The sequence below is a fragment of the Agelaius phoeniceus genome, chromosome 10, assembly GCF_051311805.1.
Source record: "Agelaius phoeniceus isolate bAgePho1 chromosome 10, bAgePho1.hap1, whole genome shotgun sequence".
Taxonomy (NCBI): Eukaryota; Metazoa; Chordata; class Aves; order Passeriformes; family Icteridae; genus Agelaius; species Agelaius phoeniceus.
This window is the reverse complement of record NC_135274.1, coordinates 12,272,513-12,293,869: the sequence shown is the minus strand read 5'-3', so window position 1 is coordinate 12,293,869 and position 21,357 is coordinate 12,272,513. Positions and strand designations below refer to the sequence as shown.

At 39.4% G+C, this 21,357-nt stretch overlaps 1 protein-coding gene across 14 annotated transcripts in view; it reads left to right on the top strand.

Annotated features, from left to right (window-relative positions):
* TRIP12 (thyroid hormone receptor interactor 12) overlaps positions 1 to 21,357 on the top strand; it is a 79,727-nt gene that overhangs the window by 37,740 nt on the left and 20,630 nt on the right. For 12 of the 14 annotated variants that reach the window (XR_008534842.2, XM_054639646.2, XM_054639655.2 and 9 more), the window contains 18 exons: positions 7,908 to 8,013; positions 9,260 to 9,396; positions 10,310 to 10,393; positions 11,737 to 11,832; positions 12,789 to 12,937; positions 13,255 to 13,290; positions 13,375 to 13,470; positions 13,895 to 13,987; positions 14,127 to 14,288; positions 15,853 to 15,921; positions 16,035 to 16,200; positions 16,902 to 17,019; positions 17,160 to 17,316; positions 17,626 to 17,779; positions 18,351 to 18,579; positions 19,289 to 19,407; positions 19,962 to 20,169; positions 21,155 to 21,255. Coding sequence is in view for 13 of the 14 variants with exons in the window: in XM_054639646.2 (XP_054495621.1) it covers positions 7,908 to 8,013; positions 9,260 to 9,396; positions 10,310 to 10,393; positions 11,737 to 11,832; positions 12,789 to 12,937; positions 13,255 to 13,290; positions 13,375 to 13,470; positions 13,895 to 13,987; positions 14,127 to 14,288; positions 15,853 to 15,921; positions 16,035 to 16,200; positions 16,902 to 17,019; positions 17,160 to 17,316; positions 17,626 to 17,779; positions 18,351 to 18,579; positions 19,289 to 19,407; positions 19,962 to 20,169; positions 21,155 to 21,255 (2,280 nt within the window). In the remaining variant the exon portion in view is untranslated. Of the gene's footprint in view, positions 1 to 7,907; positions 8,014 to 9,259; positions 9,397 to 10,309; positions 10,394 to 11,736; positions 11,833 to 12,788; positions 12,938 to 13,254; positions 13,291 to 13,374; positions 13,471 to 13,894; positions 13,988 to 14,126; positions 14,289 to 14,996; positions 15,021 to 15,852; positions 15,922 to 16,034; positions 16,201 to 16,901; positions 17,020 to 17,159; positions 17,317 to 17,625; positions 17,780 to 18,350; positions 18,580 to 19,288; positions 19,408 to 19,961; positions 20,170 to 21,154; positions 21,256 to 21,357 lie in introns of those variants that run through there. The other 2 variants (XM_054639650.2, XM_054639657.2) reach the window with 2 other exon arrangements.

Below are 21,357 nucleotides of genomic sequence, written 5' to 3'. Positions count from 1 at the left end.
TGCATGACTGGAGTATTGATTCTGGAATGACCTCACCTAACAGATGAAGAATGGCATTTGGGAAGGAGAGAGGAGTTATTTGCTTTACAGCAAAGTTTTTTTTCCCCTACCTGCTCTGTGATTCAAGGCTACGATGTGATGAATTCCAGAATCAAAACTCTGAATTTGCACAGGGTGAAAGGAGAGGGAAGTGACTAGAAGTCAGGGACCAATGGGAATGACCAACAAGTTCTGAGATAAGTCAGGCTGCAGGCAATGAAGAAAGGCAGCAGGAAGGAGAAAGAGACTTTACCCCCAGCAAGTGAACAAGAAGATGAAGGCAGAGACTAATTCATGTGATAAGTTAAAAAAAATTCTTGAAGGAGTGAGAAAGGGAAGGGTGGAATAGCACAAATGTAAAGGATTGTGAGTGTATGTCTTGTGTACCTTGAGAGAACAGCATTTAGAATTTGAGCCTAAACTGTTACTGCAAAGACTGAACTGAGAAAGATACTATGACTTAACTCTCAGGTCATAGAAGAGCTCAAGGTTTTTTGCTAGAAGGTGCTCAAATACGTGTGACAAAACCAAGGCGGTGTGGACTCGGTGTGTGTATGAAATGTCACTGCTGAGGGGCACCAAGCATGGTGAGAGATGTTTCTACATGTGATGGAGAACCAAGTTATTTTCTGTAGATAACATTTCAATTTGAGGAAGGGGAAAAGTACTGACAGATGATATTAGGAAGTCTAAAATGTCTAATGCCTCTTTACCATAGATTGCAGCAAAACATACTCCAGTAAATATCATTGATCACCAAATATCACTGTAAGAGCCCAACCTAGAACAGAAGTCTTAAACTATGATGTTTTCAAACAGTCTCAACTTTTCAAATAGTGCTCTCTGACAACAGGTTGAGGTGATCTTGGAATCAATAATAACTACTGTTTGCTTAGTCTTTTTAAAAAAGAGAAAGTGTGTGTGACATACACTTTCAAACTATTCGGAAAAATTTGAAGTTTTTTAACAAAATACACATTTTGCATAATGCTGAGAAGTGTCATGAAAGCATGAAAAAAATGAACCACTGGGGTAGGTTTTTGAGAAAGAATGGGTGAGTTCAAATTTGTTTTCTGTAGCAGACCAGTAACCTTAGAGGATAAGGGAGCAGAAGAAAGTGGTGTCTCACACAAATATTAACACTGTGGGGCTTTGTAAAGTAGGAAAGCAAAGAGTGGTCTAGATGAAATTGAGGTGTACACCCTTCTACCTGGAAACAAATCCTTAGAAGTCATAGTAATTCTGTGTAGAAACGAAAAGCTTAAACTTGATAGGCTTTTATAGGTGTATATGTTATGAAACGTGTTTGGAGAAGTCTGAAATAGGGCTTATAGAATTAGTAGGAGATAAACAAAACAGAAAACATAACAGTTGCAATAACATCAGGAAAATTATAGGTGGAAGTGGCTCAGGAAAATAAGTGGGAGGAGAGGGGGGATTATTCAGGCTGACATAAAATCATAGAATGCTTTGGTTGAAAGGGATCTTAAATTCCAAAACCCCTGCCACAGGCAGGGCCACCTTCCACTGCACCAGGTTCTCAAAGCCCTATCTGGTAAGTCATGTCTGTATAAATGCAATGCTGTTATTTTCTGGAGATGATGCAGTTTGAGGAGTGCAAGGATCATTGTTAGGGGTTGTGATCTTTGAATGAAAAATAACAGCAGCTGATCTGACTCTACTGAAGAGAAGAATGAGGAGAAACATGGTTGCCATCTTTGCAGAAGTTTTTCACATGCTGAAGGAGAATGAGGACAATACCCTGAGGTTTCTTGTCCCTCCCTCCTGGATAGCTTAATAGGTGTTAAATCCAGCCCAGGTGACTTTCAGAGTGTTAAGCTCTACATAGCAGTCTCCATAACAGAGCAGTGACATCACTGAATGACAACTAAAGAATATATTGGAATAATAAAAACAGGCTACACTAAAGTTCTTCACATCTATTTGAGTAGTTGAATATTTCTTCCTGGGCGAAAGGGGGAAGAGAGGAAGAAAGCAAGTTTCTCATTTTGTTCTTGTGACTTGACTATATTCACATCCCTTTCAGGCCATATATGTTGGAGGGGCTTTTCAGACATTGCCAGTTGGGTCATGTTACTGATTATGCAACAATATAAAATCAAGCTCAGTTACGTTTCCATTATTGGGGAAATCTTTGCTGTCCTTTGTGTATTGTCTTGTTGCCCCTAAGTAGGAAGATGCTGGCAACAATGGCTGGGACAGTGCTAAGAGCAGGGTAACTTAGGATAGCTGTCCCTGCCTGGGACAGCTCTTATCTCTACCTAATACTTGGGGATTTGGAGGGTTAGGGAGGTTATTGGAGTATGCACTGAAAAACCATGTGAACATAAAGATGGAGTGTGAATGGTATGTAACTCCTTCCTTTGAGGGATTTGGCAGAGGTAAGGGAGAAAAGAGTGCTCTAAATCAGTTTATTTGGGATTGTGGGTACAGTGCTGGTTTGGATGATGGTAGTTAGAGCCCTGGAATTGTGGATTTGGGATTGAGGCAGTAAGATAGCAGATAGTAAGCTTGGAGATACTTTGTTTAATTGTGGTGACAGGCTGTGTGGTGCTTTAGTAAGAGCTGGGGATGTCTGGGTTGGTACTGAGGGAGGGTAATAGTGGAATATTACAAGAACAGGAGGCTGTCTTGCCTTGCCCTGCTACGGCTCTTTTTACCCTATCTCAACTGGTGAGAAGAACAGCGTCACACAGGAGCCAATCTGAAGACTAAAATTCCAGTCCTAACAAGTGTAAATCACTCCTGATTGCCTTTCTGAGCTGCACATGAAGGGCTTTCTAGGTTATGAACTGTGAAAGTTTGTCTAACTTTGTTTTGACTTGAGTAATATGTTCAGACTTAATAAGTGATTACAGTACAGCTGCATTCAGAACTTTTCTTTTGCACAACAAAATCTTCCTTAAAAAATGCTGACAAGTAAACACACTTAAATGTGAAGTTAAGATATTTTAGTTTGATTTGTTAGGCTGCGCTATTTCAGGTTTAGCCTGTTTGAATGTATTTTCCTTCTGACTCATAAACATGAGTGCTTGGCATGCAAAATAGGATGATGTCAGGGCATAAGCAATATATGTCTGCCATAAGAAAGCCTCTACTTCTACTTTAATTCTGAAGTTTACTTCTGAAGTTCTTGCAGGTGCTTAAACCTGATTTTCTTTGAGGGGTTTGGATTAGAGATCATTTAGGTAAACTTGACACCCACAAATCTATGGGCCCTGATGGGATGCACCTGCAAGTGCTGAAGGAGCTGGCAGATGTTACTGCTAAACCATTGTCTGTCATCTTTGAAAGGTCAGGGAGAACAGCAGATTTGCCTGAGGAAAGCCATTGTCACTTCAGAAAGGGCAAGGAAGAGGATGTTGGAAACTCTAGTCTGGTCAGCCTCACCTCCATCCCTGGAAACATGATGGAAGAGCTCATCCTGCATTGTCATCTCTAAGCATGTGAAGTAAAAGAAGGTTATCAGTAGTAGTCAATGTGGATTCACTGAGGGGAAGTAATGCTTAACTAGTCTGATAATCTGCTGTGATGGAATGGCTGGCTGAGTAGATAGGTGAAGGGGAGAGAGGTGGATGTTGTCTGTCTTGACTTCAGCAAGGCTTTTGACTCTGTCTCCTGTAGCATCCTTGTAGCTCAGGAAGTGTGGGTGAGGTGAATGACAGTGGGCTGGGTTGAGAACTGACTGGATGGTGGAGTTCAGAGGTTGTGCTCAGCACACAGTGTCCACTTGGAGGCCTGTAGCTGCCAGGGAGTCAATATTGGGTTCAGTCCTGTTCTGCTGGTTCATCAATGACCTGGATAAGGGGACAGAGTGCACCCTCAGCAAGCCTGATGATACAGACGTCAGAGGTGTGGCTGATACACCAGGGGCTGTGCTGCCATTCAGCTAAACCTGGAGAGGCTGCAGAGGTGGGTGGAGAGGAACCTAATGAAGTTCAAAGGCAAGTGCAGGGTCACACATCAGTGCAGGTTAGGAGCTGACCTGCTGAAAAGCAGCTCTGCAGAGAAGGACCTGGGGGCCCTGGTGGAGAGCAGGTGGTGCATGAGCCAGCAGTGAGCTCTTGTGGCTGAGAAGGCAAACAAAATTCTGGGATGCATTAGGAAGAGCACTTCTAACAGGTCTATGAAATTGATCCTGTTCCTCTACTCTGCCTTGGTGAGGCCTCAGCTGGAGTGCTGTGTCCATTTCTGGTCTCCCCAGATCAAGGAAGACAAGGAACTACTGAAAAGGTCCCGTGGAGGGCAATGAAGGTAATGAGGGGACTGGAGCATCTCTGGTGAGGAAAGGCTGAGAAATCTGTGCCTGTTTAGCCTGGAGAAAAGATGACTTACCAATGCATACAAACACTTCAGGGGTGGTTGTCAAGAGATTAGGCCAGACTCTTTTTTCAGTGATGCCCAGCACCAGGACAAAGAGCAGAGGACACAAACTGAATACAGGAAGTTCCACTGACTAAGAGGAAAAGCCTGTTTGAGGGTGGCAGAGCGGTAGAACCGGCTGCCCAGAGAGACGATGGAGTCTGCTTTTCTGGAGATACTGAAAACGTGCCTGGATGTGACTGGTGAACCTGCTGTAGCAGTGGGGCTGGATGGTCTCTGAAGGTTGTTCCTGTGGGTCTGTGACAATTGCTGTATGTATTACAGAAATAGTGCTGAGTAAACAACTTCTGGAGATGAACATCAAACCAATTCCTCTGGGAGCCCTTGCTGTCTGTCCGTGACAGTGTGACCGGTGCTTTCCTCCATCAGGCATACACAGGGCATCCTTAATCTCATTTTCCTGAACACTGCTTGTGCTCTGTTTACTGGTGCATACTTGCCACTTTCAGCCTCCTGCAACTCCTAAAGACACAGGACTAACCTTCAATTTGGAGGCTGTGCTGGCTATCCCAAATTTTAATGACTATGTGAGTGAAGGGAGGAAGGCTCAGTCTGAAGAGATTAGCAGTCCTGAAGTTATGGTATTGGGAAGACTCAAAGGATTTGCAGAAGATGCAGGTGGTAGGAGTAAGATTTGACTTAAAGTTGATTAAGAAGGCTTCTTAAGGGCAGAGTGGCATTGAGCAGCAGGAAGGGAACATGCTGTGAGAAGACTTTCTTTGCTTTCTCTTTTAGCCTTTAAAATAAATAGGGGGAGGTAGAAGCTCAGTTGTATCCTGGTAGATGCTCAGAGACAGAAAAGTAAAGACTTGGGAAAAGAAAGATCTTCTGCCAAGTAGAACATTCTTGAACAGTGGGAAAAAATGTGCTCAGTGTTTCTGGATGCTCAAGGTGTGATGTATTCTGCAGCTCAGCCACCAAGCAGTAAGTGGGTAACTGTACATTCTCTACAACCTTCTGAAGTAGCTCAGTTTAAAAAGATGGCTCAGCTAATTTTTTTAATGCCACTTATGGAAAAGGATAACCTATTTTATTACATCTTTGCCCTGCTGCTTGATGCTGTATGTGCTCATCTGACCCTTAAGCAAGCTCAGCTCACCAAACTGGCAGAATACTGAGACAAGAAAGTGTGTGTCAGATGTGTACTTCATACATCTTGGGATTGATTTGGGGAAAATAAGAGATGGATGGGTCATACTTTTAAACAACGGTAAGCTGTTAAGCTGGCTCTGCTGCTTTGTGAAACTCTTGCCCTTAGCAGAAATCCAGTTTTGATACAAGCTAAGTCAACCTTCACTTACAGTGGATGTGTGGTGTCTCATCAATAGCCTGTCCTAAGCTAATATGAAGTTACCTAACTTAAGTTTGATTACTTGAAAATGACTACCCACAGATTTGGGGTAAATGGTAATTTGGAGTAAATGGTGTGGTGACATAAAGGATGAAAATGTGCCTTTTTTCCCCAGTGAACTCTCCTGTATCAAGGTGATTATTTTATTCTTCTAATGTAAAGCAAAAGTGCATTTCACTTAGAATTTCACCATAGGGTTACAGGTACTGAGTAACCTCGTTTTCCATGTGTGTTATATATGAGAAAGTGTATCTCTGAACTCAGTGGGGCCAACACATTTTACCTGTGGAGTAGTACAGTGCTATACCTAGTGCCAGTTGAAAAATGCATTTTCTAGTGTAAAATACAGCCAGCTCTGAGGGAAATGTTGATGTATCACTGTACTTCTGAGTACTTGTGAAGTGTAGCTATGGCATGGGATCCTGCTGCAACCATTTCAAATGAGTTTTGTCTTGTATCTCTACCTTATGACGTATTTTGTCCTGTTCTCACCCCCAGTATTACATATACTATATGTAAGTAAGGTTTGAGTCATTGTGTAGTGGTAACTTCAACTTACAGTTTTGGTTGCAAAGCATACCTAGTAAAAATGCCACTACTTTTTGAATATTCAAAAACGTTACATTTGTTCTATATGTACAGACCATGTGGCAATTCAAGTGACTGGCCTGCTTCAGTTCAGTGCCTGGTGACTTTTAATTACAGAACATTGTTTCCTTAAGGTTGCCAAATTTCTTGAGTTGCTAAGCCAAGTGTGTGGTAAATACATGAATATCAGGTTAACCTTCATCTGCATGGACCTTACCTGCACACAGTGTTGTGTTTCTAGGTCAGATATGCTGTGGTGTTTGAAAGGTCACACTGTTGGCCAGATCAGTCATAGTTTTGTAGATCACTTTTCTGTTGAAAATCCAGTCAGAGGCTGCATAGTTATCATTTCATCCTTCAGTACCACAACTCTGCATTCCTGGAATGTTTTAGGATTAAGGAAATAGGAGCTAGTTTGATAACTTCTGAACTCAAATACATTGCATGTTTAAGTATGTTTTATTTCTGCTTTGTTGCCAGAAGAGGGAGCAGTGATCTAACTTAATTTTCAAAATTGTTTACATCTGTTCTAGTAATAAAATGTCTGAATTCAGTGTTACGATGTTCTCTTCTATTATGTTTATTTATTGTGGAGATGTGTGGATGGGGTCACTGCAATGTCAAACTGGGCCTGTTAAAAGTTTTGATTTTTACCCTAAATTATCAGTTTTGTGCTTTGGAAGCTGCCATTGGATATTTCAACCTGATACTAAGCCTGCTGAGAATCATCTGAGAATGTTATATTGCATGGGGTTTTTTGTGTGTTTAACCTGGTTCTGTGGTGGGATGTTACCAGAACAATGACTTTGTCACCTAGAGCAAGTTATTATCAATTGGGTCAGTTTTCAACAGTGAAAATGCCTGTAAATTAAACACTGAAACTCCTTTTCCAAAGCCATGAGGATGTGCTTGCTTATTAACATCAAGGTTTGCTTTATGACAGTTAGAGGGGCTGAAGGGCTGTAGTTGAAATAGGAACACAAATAATACATGGGATAGATCTCAGTGCTGGCAGTGCTTGACTGCTGGAGGAGAGCATGGTTCTGATTGAAGACAGTTATTTTAAAGCCATATAAGTGTGAATAAAACTGACTAAAATTTGAGATTGCAACCACTACTGCCTTCCCTCTTAAAATATAGTTTCTTTTTTTTTCTGTTTAAGGCTAAAGCATCTTCTTTTAATTGTTGGAACGTAGAAATAATACACTTGTATCCCATAATGTGATACCTATTTAGCATGAGAAAAATGCTTCATAGCTGTGATATATAGTTTAGTAAAAGGTGCTTACATAAAAACTTGGAGTTTAGTATTACTTAAGTAAATGAGTAAAAGCAAATGTCTGAACTTTTACTGGTATAGTAGTTCAGTGTAGTCTGACTAAAATTGATGTGGGCTTATCGTGGTTCTTATGTAGAAGCTGTTCTTCTACATGGAGGTTTTCTGTGCACAAAAGTTTTAATTTGTTTGTAGAACTGCTGTGTATTTAAAGACTGATTTAGTCTCAATTCTTTACATATTGCATAGGTCTAAGGAAATCCACAAAGAAGCGCAGTGAATCACCACCTGCTGAGCTCCCCAGTTTACGGCGGAGCACACGGCAAAAGACCACGGGCTCCTGTGCTAGCACCAGGTAAAACTTGGAGAAATGAAACTTGTTACTACAGTGAGTTGGTATTCATGTCTTTTCCACACATGACAATTGGCCTTGGCTGTCTCTGACTTGGCTGTTGTAAAAGTAGCTGTAGCTTTTCAGGCCTGCTGGATTACTCTGTACACTGCTGTCATGGATAGCACATAGAGTTTGTCACCATCAGACTTCCAGTAAATCCCCCAGCTGTGGAGGTGGAGGAAGAGAAACAACCAAAGCCAGCATCACAAACTTAAGTAATCCTGTCCTTAGAAAGGTGTTTAAGAAGAGAGACAGTAGTGCTGAACTACTGTATGTCATGAATAGTGAAATAGATAATTGTTTTGAAAAAGAAGACTTCATGGTACCACACGGGAGTCAGTTTTTATAGGGTGCACTGTTAAGCTGACTCAGCTTGTCAGCAGTTTCGTCTGAACTGCATCTAAGTACTTAATGTACTTCTTGGTAGTAGAAGTAGGAGGAGGAGTAGTCTTGAATTAGTAATTTTAAACAGCTGGTAGATTAAATGGGAGGAGAGAGTTTATGTATCCTGTGATGCAATAAACTTCTGTAGTTGCATATATTGTGGGACTAAATGTAGGAAGCCTTAACAAGCTTTATTTTTGTTCTTATGCCTAGATTAGTACTTCTAGCACATCCTCTTTTCCCTCTTCCATACCATTAAAAAACCACTTCTGAAGTCTTGATTTTGTTGTCAAGTGTGTATTTGAATTTGACTGTTTACTTTGAAGGCAGATGTATTTGTAGTGATGAAGACTGTAGTGTTTAAAACTGCAAATCTAAATAGACTTATCCTCTCAAGCTTGTTCTGACTCTGAAAACCAAGTTGAATGTCAGAGTCCTCTTCTTGCTTTCAGTAGTTCAGAGCTTCCTCTAAAGATGTTCATTGGCCTCAATCATCAGCCTTCTCAAATGTGTGTATGACTTATAATTCACAGTCACTTTAACCTTGCTCATTTTCTCTGTTATATTTTAGTAGAATGCCTGGTATTGAAATCTTTAATGTCCGTAATGCCTTAGTGTAAATAAATCACTGCCATGGTGCAGGGCAGGGAGTGTACAGAGAGGTTGGATAATTTTATGAAGATTGATTCTTCCACAAATTGCTCATTTGTGCAATGTTGTGGCAGTGATGTACATAAAGATTATGTAGTCTTTAGTAGGCTTACATTAATAAATCTCTTATCTTAGTTCACAAGGCCTGAAACTTTGTTTTTTGAACCTTTAGTCGGCGAGGCTCTGGCCTGGGCAAAAGAGGAGCAGCTGAAGCTCGCCGACAGGAGAAGATGGCTGATCCTGACAACAACCAGGATGGAGTTAACTCTTCAGCTGCACGGACAGATGAGCCTCCCCAGGGAGCTGCAGGTAAAAAGGAATTTCAGCTGAAGAATTTTTAGCATAGTTGCTAGTATAAAATTCTTAGCATTTAAAAATAGTTAAATGGATTCAGTTTTGAAGAGTAATTGTTTAAGCTGGTAAATAATGCTGGAAGGTTTTTGAGTCAGAGGAATCCTTACATTTGAGTATGATTTTTTGGCTATTTGGTACATGTTTCAATTATGCCTTTTTGTAGTATCCAAACTATATCCAGTAATCCAGATGTTAGCTTTTAAGCTTCTGCTACTTTTTTTAAAAGTAACTTCAGCTGATGCTGCATAAATATCATCAACTGAAAAGACAAAAATGTTCAGAGTAGAGAAGGCATGCATTACCTGTAAAAGCACTGTTGAAACTACTCAAATATTCTACAGCTTTTCTGTTGAAATTGCAAGCATGTGTGTACTGGAGAAATTTGTGACCAGTTGAATACTGTCACTTGCACAGTTCTGTTAGATGATAATTTTATCAGTTGGTCCTAGTTAGTGAGTTCAAAGGAACTGTGCAGTAATTATACTGAATGGTAGAAAATACTAAACATTCTATGCTTAAAGGTGGCTACATCAGTACAGAAAGTGTAATGGAAATGAAGTATAGCATAATACTCAAGAAGGGTATACATTTATTAAGGATACAGGTAAATCTGTATGAAACTTAATTTTATGGACTTAGCTGTATTTCTTTTTCATTATCTTGTGTTGATAAAGCCATTTTCTACAGCTTTTGGAAAGTACTAGTCCTCTTGACTGCTCTGTTTTAAATTAGAAGTTTGACAGGAGTTTGCTGGTGGCAGCACTAAATGCAGAGTGTGCTTTTGATGTTGGAGCCTTTTTTGGATGTGAGTTTTATGGCTTTAAAAACACTGTAACTTGTATTAATTAATCTCTTACTGTTCCTTTAGCTTCTAGTTCTGTTGCTGGAGCTGTAGGTATGACAACTTCTGGAGAAAGTGAGTCAGATGATTCTGAGATGGGAAGACTACAAGGTATAAAAGTTGTCACTAATTTACCTTTTTGGTTGTTAGCCTATAAATAACCATACCTACACAAATTCTGTATGACATTCAAGTGAGAAGGCTCTATTTTGTTTCATTGTCTGTGAATGTGTTTCTGCTCACAGTAATTCTGAAGTAGGGGTTTCTTTTCATGAAAGATGCAAGGATGTCTGGAGAGGGGGTGGGATAGTGTCTTTATTCATTTAAATGGTGTGTAATACCCTCCTTCTGATGATTTTCTAAAAGGAGGTGGGGGAGAGAGAGCTGAGAACTCAGTCCTATTAAGTGTGTAAGCTCAAATATGAAAATATTCTTTGCAAGCATGTTTTAAATTTAGAGGGTAGGTTAGGCCTACTGTACTCTGCCTGCTTCTGGATAACATTTTTTTTTTTGTGCTTGTCATTGGTACCCATGTTGCTGTAAGCTTTGACCAAAAAAAGTCTGAATGTTCTTAAAATGCTTGCTTTTGTGCTTGGGCTAAAGGAGCCTGGTCCCTCAAAACCAGAGAGTATGGCAGGTATAAACTCAGTATGCATGTCCTGCAACTGGTCTAATGATTTTGCTACTACATTGCAGGGAGTCCTGAGATCATCATCTCCCTTGCAAATGACAGGTTTTTGTTAATCTGTATATTTAATGTGGGAGTGCTGTCAGTATCAGTTCACTTGCTTACAGTTCTCAGTAAGTATAGGTATGCATTAGAAATATTGGGCTAAATTGGTTTTCACTATTAATGATCAGCAGTAGTGATGGTTGCTTACAATAAAAATCAGAATCACCCACTTAGTTTAGCTTAAGTAACAGTACTGTAACAAAGTGTTGAAAATTAATCAGAAGAGAAACCCGCTAATACTTACCAGAGTTCTTCCTTCTCCTGCTCATCAGCAAATAAAGCTGTTGAACCTGTTTTTCAGTGCCATTTTTTTCAGAGTAGTAGTGCCTGCAGGTCCTGAAAACATGAAGATAAGCTTAACCTATCCTGTGTAGTTTGAGTTCAGCTTTGAAATTGCAGCCTGATGTATTTGCTGCTCTGGCTCTAGGCTTATAACAGTTTAATATAGATGAGGTTACTTTTGTGAAATACACAGCTGTGCAAACTCAGCGGGTGACTTTGTAAAGGACCTTACTGCTCTGACACAAGCAAAAATTAGTTACTTGTTCCTTTAAGGTCATCTTTTTGATGTTTTTTTCAAAATTGAGGTAGCTGCAATCTAATCCTAACTCTTTAAATATCAACATTCTAGTAGTCTTAAATGATAACATCACGGAATTTAAGCTTTTAAAAATATACATAGAAGCTTTGACAATGGCTGTTATCCTCTGTTTGCTTTTAGCTCTATTAGAGGCTAGGGGTCTTCCTCCTCACCTGTTTGGCCCTCTTGGTCCTCGGATGTCGCAGCTCTTCCACAGGACAATTGGAAGTGGAGCTAGTAAGCAAAGTTTGTCTAATTTGACTTAATTCTTTCCACTTCCAGACTAGTAGAATTCAGCCAGTAGTAAATCTAATATTTGTATTAGCTTCATAGTTTAATATAGTATTTTACATGTTGGAGACTTGTATGTCATGATAGTGCTGGACCACTTGTCAGCAATTCTAATTTGCTTGTCTTCCTTTAAGGAAGAAAAATTTGCCTTAGCTGTATTTCTTTGCTTTTCTTTTTTGGGGCATCTTAATGTTCCCTTCTAGGTGGGGAAGGGAGGGTTCTTACCTTTTCACCCCTTCCTTATCTTTTTCTTTTGCATGATGGGCTGCTTAACAAAAGACCTCTCCAACCCCTTTGGGTTTTTTGCTAGCTTTAAACAAATGCTTAAGCTAGCTTTAAAACAATTAGTAAATGTCAGTTCTAAGTTATGTTGGTTTTAGTTTCAAAAGTGTCTTCGGTTTTGGACAGAATGGATTTCCTTCAGACGTTGTGTCAGTGAGAATGTGGGTCAGACTTGTTGCACCAGGTCTGCGCTATGCAGCTGGATGAGATGTGCACCTTCCAGTCCAAGTCTGGCTTCCCAGGAGAGCCAGAGGCAGCCTGTTACACTGCATGCCAAGAAGAGGATGGGGTCTCATGGGTGCTCCCTGGCTGGATTAACTGGGGGGTGCTGCACAAAGGTGGGATGGTTTGGGTTCCTGCTGTAGGTTGGCAAGATGGCTGTGCTGAGCAGTGTGGCGGACTCCCTGTGCTGACCAGTCTGCACTGGAAAGGCAGCCAAGAGTGAGATTTTTGTCTCCCTTCCCTATTCCCCCTTTTTATGACAGGGAAAGGAAATGAAACTACAAATACAGAGGAAAACAAACTATCTCTGGTCTTCCACTCTGGCAGAAGTATAGCATAACAGTTCCCTTGTACACTTTCTAATACCTTTTTTCCTAAATTTTTTTCTGGATATCTAGGTTCTAAAGCTCAACAGCTTTTACAAGGTCTCCAAGCCACTGATGAAAGTCAGCAACTACAGGCAGTGATTGAGATGTGCCAGCTGTTGGTTATGGGAAATGAAGAAACATTAGGAGGATTTCCAGTCAAGAGTGTTGTACCAGCTTTGGTAAAGATTTAATCTCAGATTTCTGTCGGAGGATATAATGTTTCACTCAATGTCTTGATTAAATTAAATCATCACTATTTATATTGTCTTCTTAATGTGTGTGTGTATCTATCTTATTATTTGGTTTTGAGAGGATATTTTGCTAAATTTTATAGTTCTATTAATTTTTTAATAGCTCAAGAATAGGCAGTGGTTCTTTTGGAATTCTTACTAACATCCAAAATCCTGAGTCAAAAGCTACAGTAGTGATTTGTACCGTTTTTATGATGATATCTAGATACATTTTTTTAAACAAACAATACTTTTTTTTTAAACAGATAACGCTGCTGCAGATGGAGCACAACTTCGACATTGTAAGTAGTTTGTAATATTTAAGAAGCTTTTGAAATATTAAAATATTATCTGAACTTAAAATCAAATATCTGTGTATTTAATAGATGAATCATGCATGTCGGGCCTTAACATACATGATGGAAGCACTTCCCAGATCATCTGCTGTAGTGGTAGATGCAATTCCTGTCTTCTTGGAAAAGGTAAAATGAAATCAAAACAGTGATAAAACAGCATGAGGGGATTATGTAGTTTGTTTTAACTTTAGAAAATGCCATTAAGATAGTGGCTTCTTTTCCTGGCTTACAAGATAATACAAAGTGCATGATAAGCTTCTAAAGCCAGGCTTAATCTTTGCTCTCACCCTTACTGAAAAGTGCTCTCTCCTTCACTGAGAACTTTTTGTTGGATTGGTGTTACAAACATACAAAATGTGTAAATAAATGAGCTGTTACCCCTTGGAGTACCTCCATGGCTGGGGTAGCCTTAGACTGTCAGGCTTAGTCAGAGCTGGCCTCATTAGCATATGTGTCTTGGTAGAGGCTGTGTGTCTGAGTGTTAATCAAGATGATTATTTTTGAAAATCTGTTTAGAAGTTGATATACCAGCTTTTTTGTTTTCTTGTAGCTGCAAGTTATCCAGTGCATTGATGTGGCAGAGCAGGCGCTCACAGCCCTGGAGATGTTGTCACGCAGGCACAGTAAAGCCATTCTGCAGGCAGTAAGTAAAACCAAAACAAGGCAGCTTTGCCTCTGCCAGCTCTACATCTTGGGGATCGTCTGTGAAGATGAAATAAGAAAACAACTTTCTGTGACTTCAGGAGTACTGAGAGTGAAAATGTTTGTTTGTTTTGTTACAGGGTGGGTTGGCAGACTGTTTGCTGTATCTGGAATTCTTCAGTATAAATGCACAAAGGAATGCACTAGCTATTGCTGCCAACTGCTGCCAGAGTATAACACCTGATGAGTTTCACTTTGTGGCAGACTCTTTGCCACTGCTAACACAAAGGTTAACCCATCAGGTAAGAAGTTGTTAAAAAAATGGAACATCTTGATTTTGATCTGAAAGCAGTTTAAAGATGTCTCCAGATACCTGTTTCTTTGCTGTGTATTGTTTGCCTTTGCAAGGTGATGATTGAGTTCAAGTTTCTATACTGTCAGGTTGTGATATACCAATATGGACCTTCTGTGGTTCTGTAACTGTGACATTTTATAAAACAAGACAAATAAGATACTTTAACTCAAAGCATGAGTAATGGTTTTGTAGTCCTTGTAAGAACAAGGAGATCAGTAAGACAAAGTCCAGTAGCATTGCTGGTTTTATTTTTTCTTAACAGATGGGTTGCAAGGTTCTCTCCCACTTTAAATCAGAACGCCCTCTGTTTCAGTTTTTGTGCGTTTTTTGTGCTTTAGCTTTTTGGGGGATTTTACGGCATTTTTGAAAAGTTCCTGATTTTGTATAATAGTTTGAAGTGATGAATCTGAAATCAAGGGGCTCCTAAGGGCTACATATCATGCAGTGCTGCTGTGTTTATAAATGAGCACCTGCAATAACTGCTGCTCCAAAAGAGATTTTTGGTGATCTGCTTGGTTGGCAGATCCCTGTTAAAAAGATGAAAAAGGAGAAATATTTTGTTTGTTAACAAATGCAAATAATTGGAAGCTTCCAGGTAATGGTTTTATGTATTCTTGTGCTGTTCTTAATTTTGCCTACATCGTCTTGCTGAAAGACTGCTTGAATCTTTGAGGCAGCTTCTAAGAAGCCAAATGACAGCTTTAGATTGTACTCTAGAAACAGGAAGCATCATTCTCACCAGTAGTAGGGACAAGTACTGATCCTGATCTCTGAAGAGAAGCTGCAACCCACCAAAGTAAGATTTCAAGAAATTTTGAAGTGGAAATTTTCTGGAAAAGAATCTTGCATTAGCTCTTAACAAAATAGTTGAGGTTGGAAGAGATCCCCGTTACCTAGTCCTAGTTCCCCTGCAAGTTGAGCTAGAGCAGATTGCCAGGAGCATGTCCAGATGAGTTTTTTTTCCATTTTTAAGTATCTCCAAGGATGGAGACTTAATCTCTCAGGCTAACCTCTTCCAGTGCTCAGCTACCTTTACACAGTTAGTGTTTTATTATGTTCAGGTGAAGTTTTCTGAACATTTCATTGAACTTTTAACCAGAGCTATTTTCAAGGCAGTCTTTACTTGTGTCTTCGAATTTGCTGTGTTGTATGTGCTGCATAATATCAAAATCAGGCTTCGTGTAGTCTGTAGAATAGTAGTGTTCACTCCTGCTTATTATCTATAACTCCTGTTACTTCAGTTTTTCCCTATTGTTTCCTCCTTTCAGAATCCAGAAGGACTATTAGAGATCAATTTATTTATCTCTAAAGGTCCCTAAAGGTATTTGTGTTGCAAGGCAGGGGGTGTTTCCCAGGGAATATGTAGGAAGCACAGCTATATCAGGAGGTCATGTCCTGTAAATTGTGATTAGACTGGCCCTTTTGGAGAAATTTTATGAATGCCTCAAAATGGCAGCATGTTCTAATGCAAGTTAAAATATTTCTATTTAAACAAAACTTTCTTATAACAGGACAAAAAGTCTGTTGAAAGCACTTGTCTGTGTTTTGCACGGCTAGTGGACAACTTCCAGCATGAAGAGGTAAGAGTGTGGATGGGGGTGCATTTCTGCTTTCTTCTCCACCCACCCTGTTTCTCTTGAGGGCTCACCTTTCAAGGACTAATGTTTCCCATTTTGTTGTTGCCTTCTTGAAGAACTTGCTGCAGCAGGTTGCTTCCAAGGACTTGTTGACAAATATCCAGCAGCTCTTGGTTGTGACACCTCCTATCCTGAGCTCAGGAATGTTCATCATGGTGGTGCGCATGTTCTCCCTGATGTGCTCCAACTGCCCCACACTTGCTGTCCAGCTTATGAAGCAAAGTGAGTTCTTACTCTTCTGTGTTCCAGGGGGCCTGTTCATGTTAATGCTTACAATCAGTGTGGACCTCTATGTACTTGATTATAGAAATACTCTGTTCTTTCAGTTTTTCTCTCTTACTGTTTTCCCTGGGATAAAAAGTTGATTTAAACTTGTTGAAAGCTTTTATCCAGAGGGGTTTTTATCCTTTTTCCTAGCTGTTGTCACTGCAGTGCTCAATTAATTTTGAGTCTGTATTGGCTGCACAGGCTGTTCTCATTCCAATACAAGCTGAATAATTCTTTTCTTAGTTGTGACCATGTGGGGGAACAATGTGCTTTAAGTACTTTTCTAGGTGAAAACACTAATGAAAGTAACTGCTGTAGAGCTGTCTTAGTTGTCACTTGTTTTCTTTGTTCCATCTCACAAATTTTGACTGACCCCTTCAACTGTCCTGTATCTTTCCCTGTTTTCTTCTGTGTCTTGTATATTGAGTGGTATTTCTCCCCTAGTTGTCCCTTAAAGGAAAGAATCACAAACCTAAAAAAGCCACAAACTCCAGACCTGAGAAAAGAAACACATTTCTTAGTGTTCAAAGAAACACTTTTGTCCTATAGTCCACTCTCTGTTTGCTTTGGGTAGTAACTATCTCTTCTGTGTAGTGTCCAACAGAAAATGGAATCCATATCTCATGCAGGCATCTCATGAATAATAATTTTTATAGATATTGCAGAAACGCTTCACTTCCTCCTTTGTGGAGCCTCAAATGGGAGTTGTCAAGAACAAATTGACCTTGTTCCACGAAGTCCTCAAGAACTTTATGAACTTACTTCTCTTATCTGGTAAGTCTTGCAGGCCTAGGTTTTGGGTGTGGTTGGTATGTTAAAATCCTTAACTTGACTAAAATAAGGCAAACAGTTTTCAGCTTAGATGGACTTGATTGTATACTTCTAGTAAAATACTGTTTTAATGTTCTTTACAGTGAACTGATGCCTTGCCTGCCAAAAGAGGGGATCTTTGCTGTTGATACTATGCTAAAGAAAGGAAATGCACAAAATACAGATGGTGCAATATGGCAATGGCGAGATGACAGGGGTCTCTGGCATCCCTATAACAGGATTGATAGTCGAATAATAGAGGTAGTAATTCCACACACCTGTGTGGTGATGCTTTTCAAATCTGCGTGCGGTTGTATAGGGAATTGGGTGCTTTCTCTGTCTTTATAAATACCACTCTTGATCTTTCTGAGTAAGAAATGCAAGTTTCCTTAAACATCCTGGCTTGTAATATTGCACTATTTTGGTGTTCAGCCATACAAAATCACTTACTTGCTGTTCTTACTGAATTTCTGTCACTGTTTTTCTTACTCTGTTACTCCTCTCCTCACCTTTCATATAGTCTTCTGTTTATTAGGGGTTTCTTAACTTTATATTCTTCCTTGATTTTAGGCAGCTCATCAGGTTGGTGAGGATGAGATAAGCCTGTCTACGCTTGGGCGTGTCTATACTATTGATTTTAACTCTATGCAGCAAATAAATGAGGATACTGGAACAGCTCGTGCCATTCAGCGAAAACCAAACCCTTTAGCCAGTACAAACACTAGTAAGTACTGTGGGTAGTAACACTAGTAAGTACTGTGTACTAGTAAGTACAGCTCAGGAAACACCTGTGCTCTCTAGCTGTGGCTAATATATGTTGGGTTGTGCAGCCATTTACTTCTTAATGAATAAATTTCTTATGGCTTCTGTGGAACATCAAACTATTCTGATTTACGTGAATGTAGAAAATTTCATAACAAAGCTTATACTATTGACATGTGTGCTTTTTAACATGCAAGCTCCTCCTGGGACCTGAACCTGTATTGAACTGGGAGGGAGCTGGGGGTGTTCCTGGCTTGGGATTTCTGAAACACTTCTATTCATACAGCTCTTTTATTTAAGGAAGACTCTGTGAGGGCTTCTTACTGTTATACAGAAATACTTAAGAAAACTGAAGAAAAAAAGATTAAACTCCTTGAAAGAGTAGGTTTTGTACCTTCTTACTCACTTTGACTTCTGGTTCTTGAATTTTCTCAATTTGAGAGCTGAATTGAATCAGTTTTAACAAAAGAAATTAATTATCAGAGCAGAGATGCAAAGGTCTGTCCAGTGATTTGTTGTGCACTTTCTCACAGGTGGACATTCGGAATTGAAGAAGGATGATGCTCGAGCACAGTTAATGAAAGAGGACCCAGAACTGGCAAAATCCTTTATCAAAACACTGTTTGGTGTTCTTTATGAAGTATATAGTTCTTCAGCTGGACCTGCTGTTAGACACAAGTGCCTTAGAGCAATTCTTAGGATAATTTATTTTGCTGATGCTGAACTTCTGAAGGATGTGCTGAAAAACCATGCTGTTTCAAGGTGGGTTCTTCAACTGCTGCAAATGAAACTAATTTTGAGCTTACAGCTCAAACTTTTGATTACTTTTTCTGAATCATCTTTTTCAGGGGAAAATGACACTTTAAAAGTCTTACTTATTTTTAAAAAGCTGAAGCTGCCAGCTCTGCAGGATGTTTTTTGCATCATAGATTTTGCAGTAGTTGCCAATGCTAGACATTCTTACTAGAAACTTAGGTTGCCTCTGGCTGTGTGTACTAGAAGTGTCAAATACTACCCTTTATTGGTTTTTTGATTTCTAAAACTTGCCTATGAAATTCTGAGGGCAAGATAACTTTTGAGGTAATACAATGTGAACAGTAACAGACACTAATAGCATCCAATTGGTAAGTTTTATTCATGAAACCTCTCCTACACGTTACATGTAAAGTTGGGGATCTGAGGATGCAACTGGAAAATAAACCAAATAGATTTTCAGAGACAGTACTGAGTTCCAGAACATCATGTTTATAAAAGACTCTCTCCTTTATGCTATGTCAAAACTTGGTAAAAGTGATATAGGTAGGAAGAGAGCTGTTTCAGTCCTTTTATTGATAGCTTTTATAAAAGCATTGTGAAATTTGTTTGCTTTCAGTCTCCAGTGCTGTGTGTATGCAAGATGAACTGATTTGATTTAAAAAGAAAAATCAGCCAAAGCCTCACAAAGCTAATTCTAATAAATTATCTGTTTTAGTCATATTGCCTCCATGCTGTCGAGTCAAGACCTTAAGATAGTAGTTGGAGCCCTGCAGATGGCAGAGATTTTAATGCAAAAGTTACCTGACATTTTTAGTGTTTACTTCAGAAGAGAAGGTAAATCGTGGTTTCTTTTTTTTTTTTTTTTCTTTTCTCTTCACCTCTTTATGTAGTATTTTAAAAATGTGTGTCCACTTTTCCCAAGCTGTAAAAATTGAATATTGTTCTTGAATAATAAAGGCAGACCTGTGCAAGATACTTCATACTAGCAGGGAGGAGCTGGCCCAGACTCTGGAGGAAACAAGCTTGTGTTTTCAGAGTCTGAAGCAAGTTCATACAGGCTTACTGGATACTGGTGAACTCACTTAGGCTGAAGAAGGCTTTGTACTTGTCTTTGCACTTGGGGTTCCTTTAGCTACTGTTCATACTGCTCTAATTTTTTATTTTTAAACTATGTAGGTTAACTTTTTGAAGAAAAGATTGAACTGCCTTTAAAGCTTGGTATTAATGCGTGGGGTGAGCAAATACTGCCATAGTCAAAGCAGAGGTTCAAGTGACATTTAGTTCTACATTTTCAAACACACTTGTTCCTATGACCGCATCTCTCCCACCCCTTCCTCTCCCCCTACCCCAGACCAACCCACCAAACAAAGATCTCTTCTTTCTCTAAGGGGTGATGCACCAAGTGAAAAACTTGGCAGAGTCTGAGGCTTTGCTAACAAGCCCCCCAAAGGTATGCACCAATGGGTCAGGGACGCTGGGAACCACTACAACCATAAGCACTGGGACAGCCACTGCTGCCAGCAATGCAGCTGCAGATCTGGGCTCTCCCAGCTTGCAGCACAGCCGGGAGGATTCCTTGGATCTGAGCCCACAGGGGTAAGTGCACTTCCTGAAGAGTCATCTGCATTCTGGCTTTGGTGCTTTCTTGTGGGGGTTTGGGTTTTTCTTACCTTATTTTTTAAAAAAATGTCTAGGGTAACATGGGCTGCCCACATTATCATCTGCATTTTGCTGTGGTATTTTCCTCAAAAGAACAAAATTGGAGTGATGTTGAATTTTTCAATGGGTAGTTTTGATATATTTTATATTAAATGTTTAAAAGAGGAAAAAAGTGACCTAATAGTTAGGTCATAATTATATTAAATAATTTTCTGTTTTGGGAGACTGTCAAGAGCAACATCTTGTAGTCTCACATCTAACTGTTGAGGACAGTGATTCTTTGAGAGCTATGGAGCATGGTTCCTTTCTTCTGGAGACTAGAGAAAAAATAAATTGTCCTTAAGTTTTGTTGAAAGGCAATAATTTTGAACACTTGTAGAATTAAAATACAGTGTAGGAATAAATTACTAGTTTGCTCTTATTTTAAAGGTCAAATATTTGTCACTTTAAACAAGAATTCAAATATGTGAACTTGTGAAATGTAGTGATTGATAAGTAGAAATGCCACAAATTGTTTAAGAAGTGTTTTCTGTGCTTTTGTAGAGGAGGCATGTCAAATATCCAATGTTGGTTGGTCTTTATTCAGTAGAGATTTGTGGATTTTTTTTTTTCATTTTAAGTGTATTCAAATAAATGGACAAACAAATGGTTACACAAATTAAAGCATGAAAATAATGAAAAAACTCTATTTAGTGTCACTTCTGGCTGTATTTGGCTGCTCATAATAGAAAGATGACAAGCAGCAAAACTCTTTCTTACTGGATGGAGTTAGTGAATAGCCTGGTTATGGGATGGAACCTGTTCTTTAACTCTCAAGGAAGTAGTTGGCAGATGCATCTTAAACTGAGAGAGGGGTGTGTGCATGAGTATGTGTTTGTGGGTGGAAATGAATAACTTTAACTTTATTTTTAAATTTGGGCAGACGACTGAGTGATGTTCTAAAGAGAAAAAGACTGCCAAAACGAGGGCCAAGGAGACCAAAATACTCCCCCCCAAGAGATGATGACAAAGTAGACAATCAAGGTAAATAATTCTGAACATATGATACTCCTATCTCCTTTTAAACTACGCTCATAAACTGCAGAAAGAATTAGCTGTGATAAACCACTTGATTCTCTTAATTTT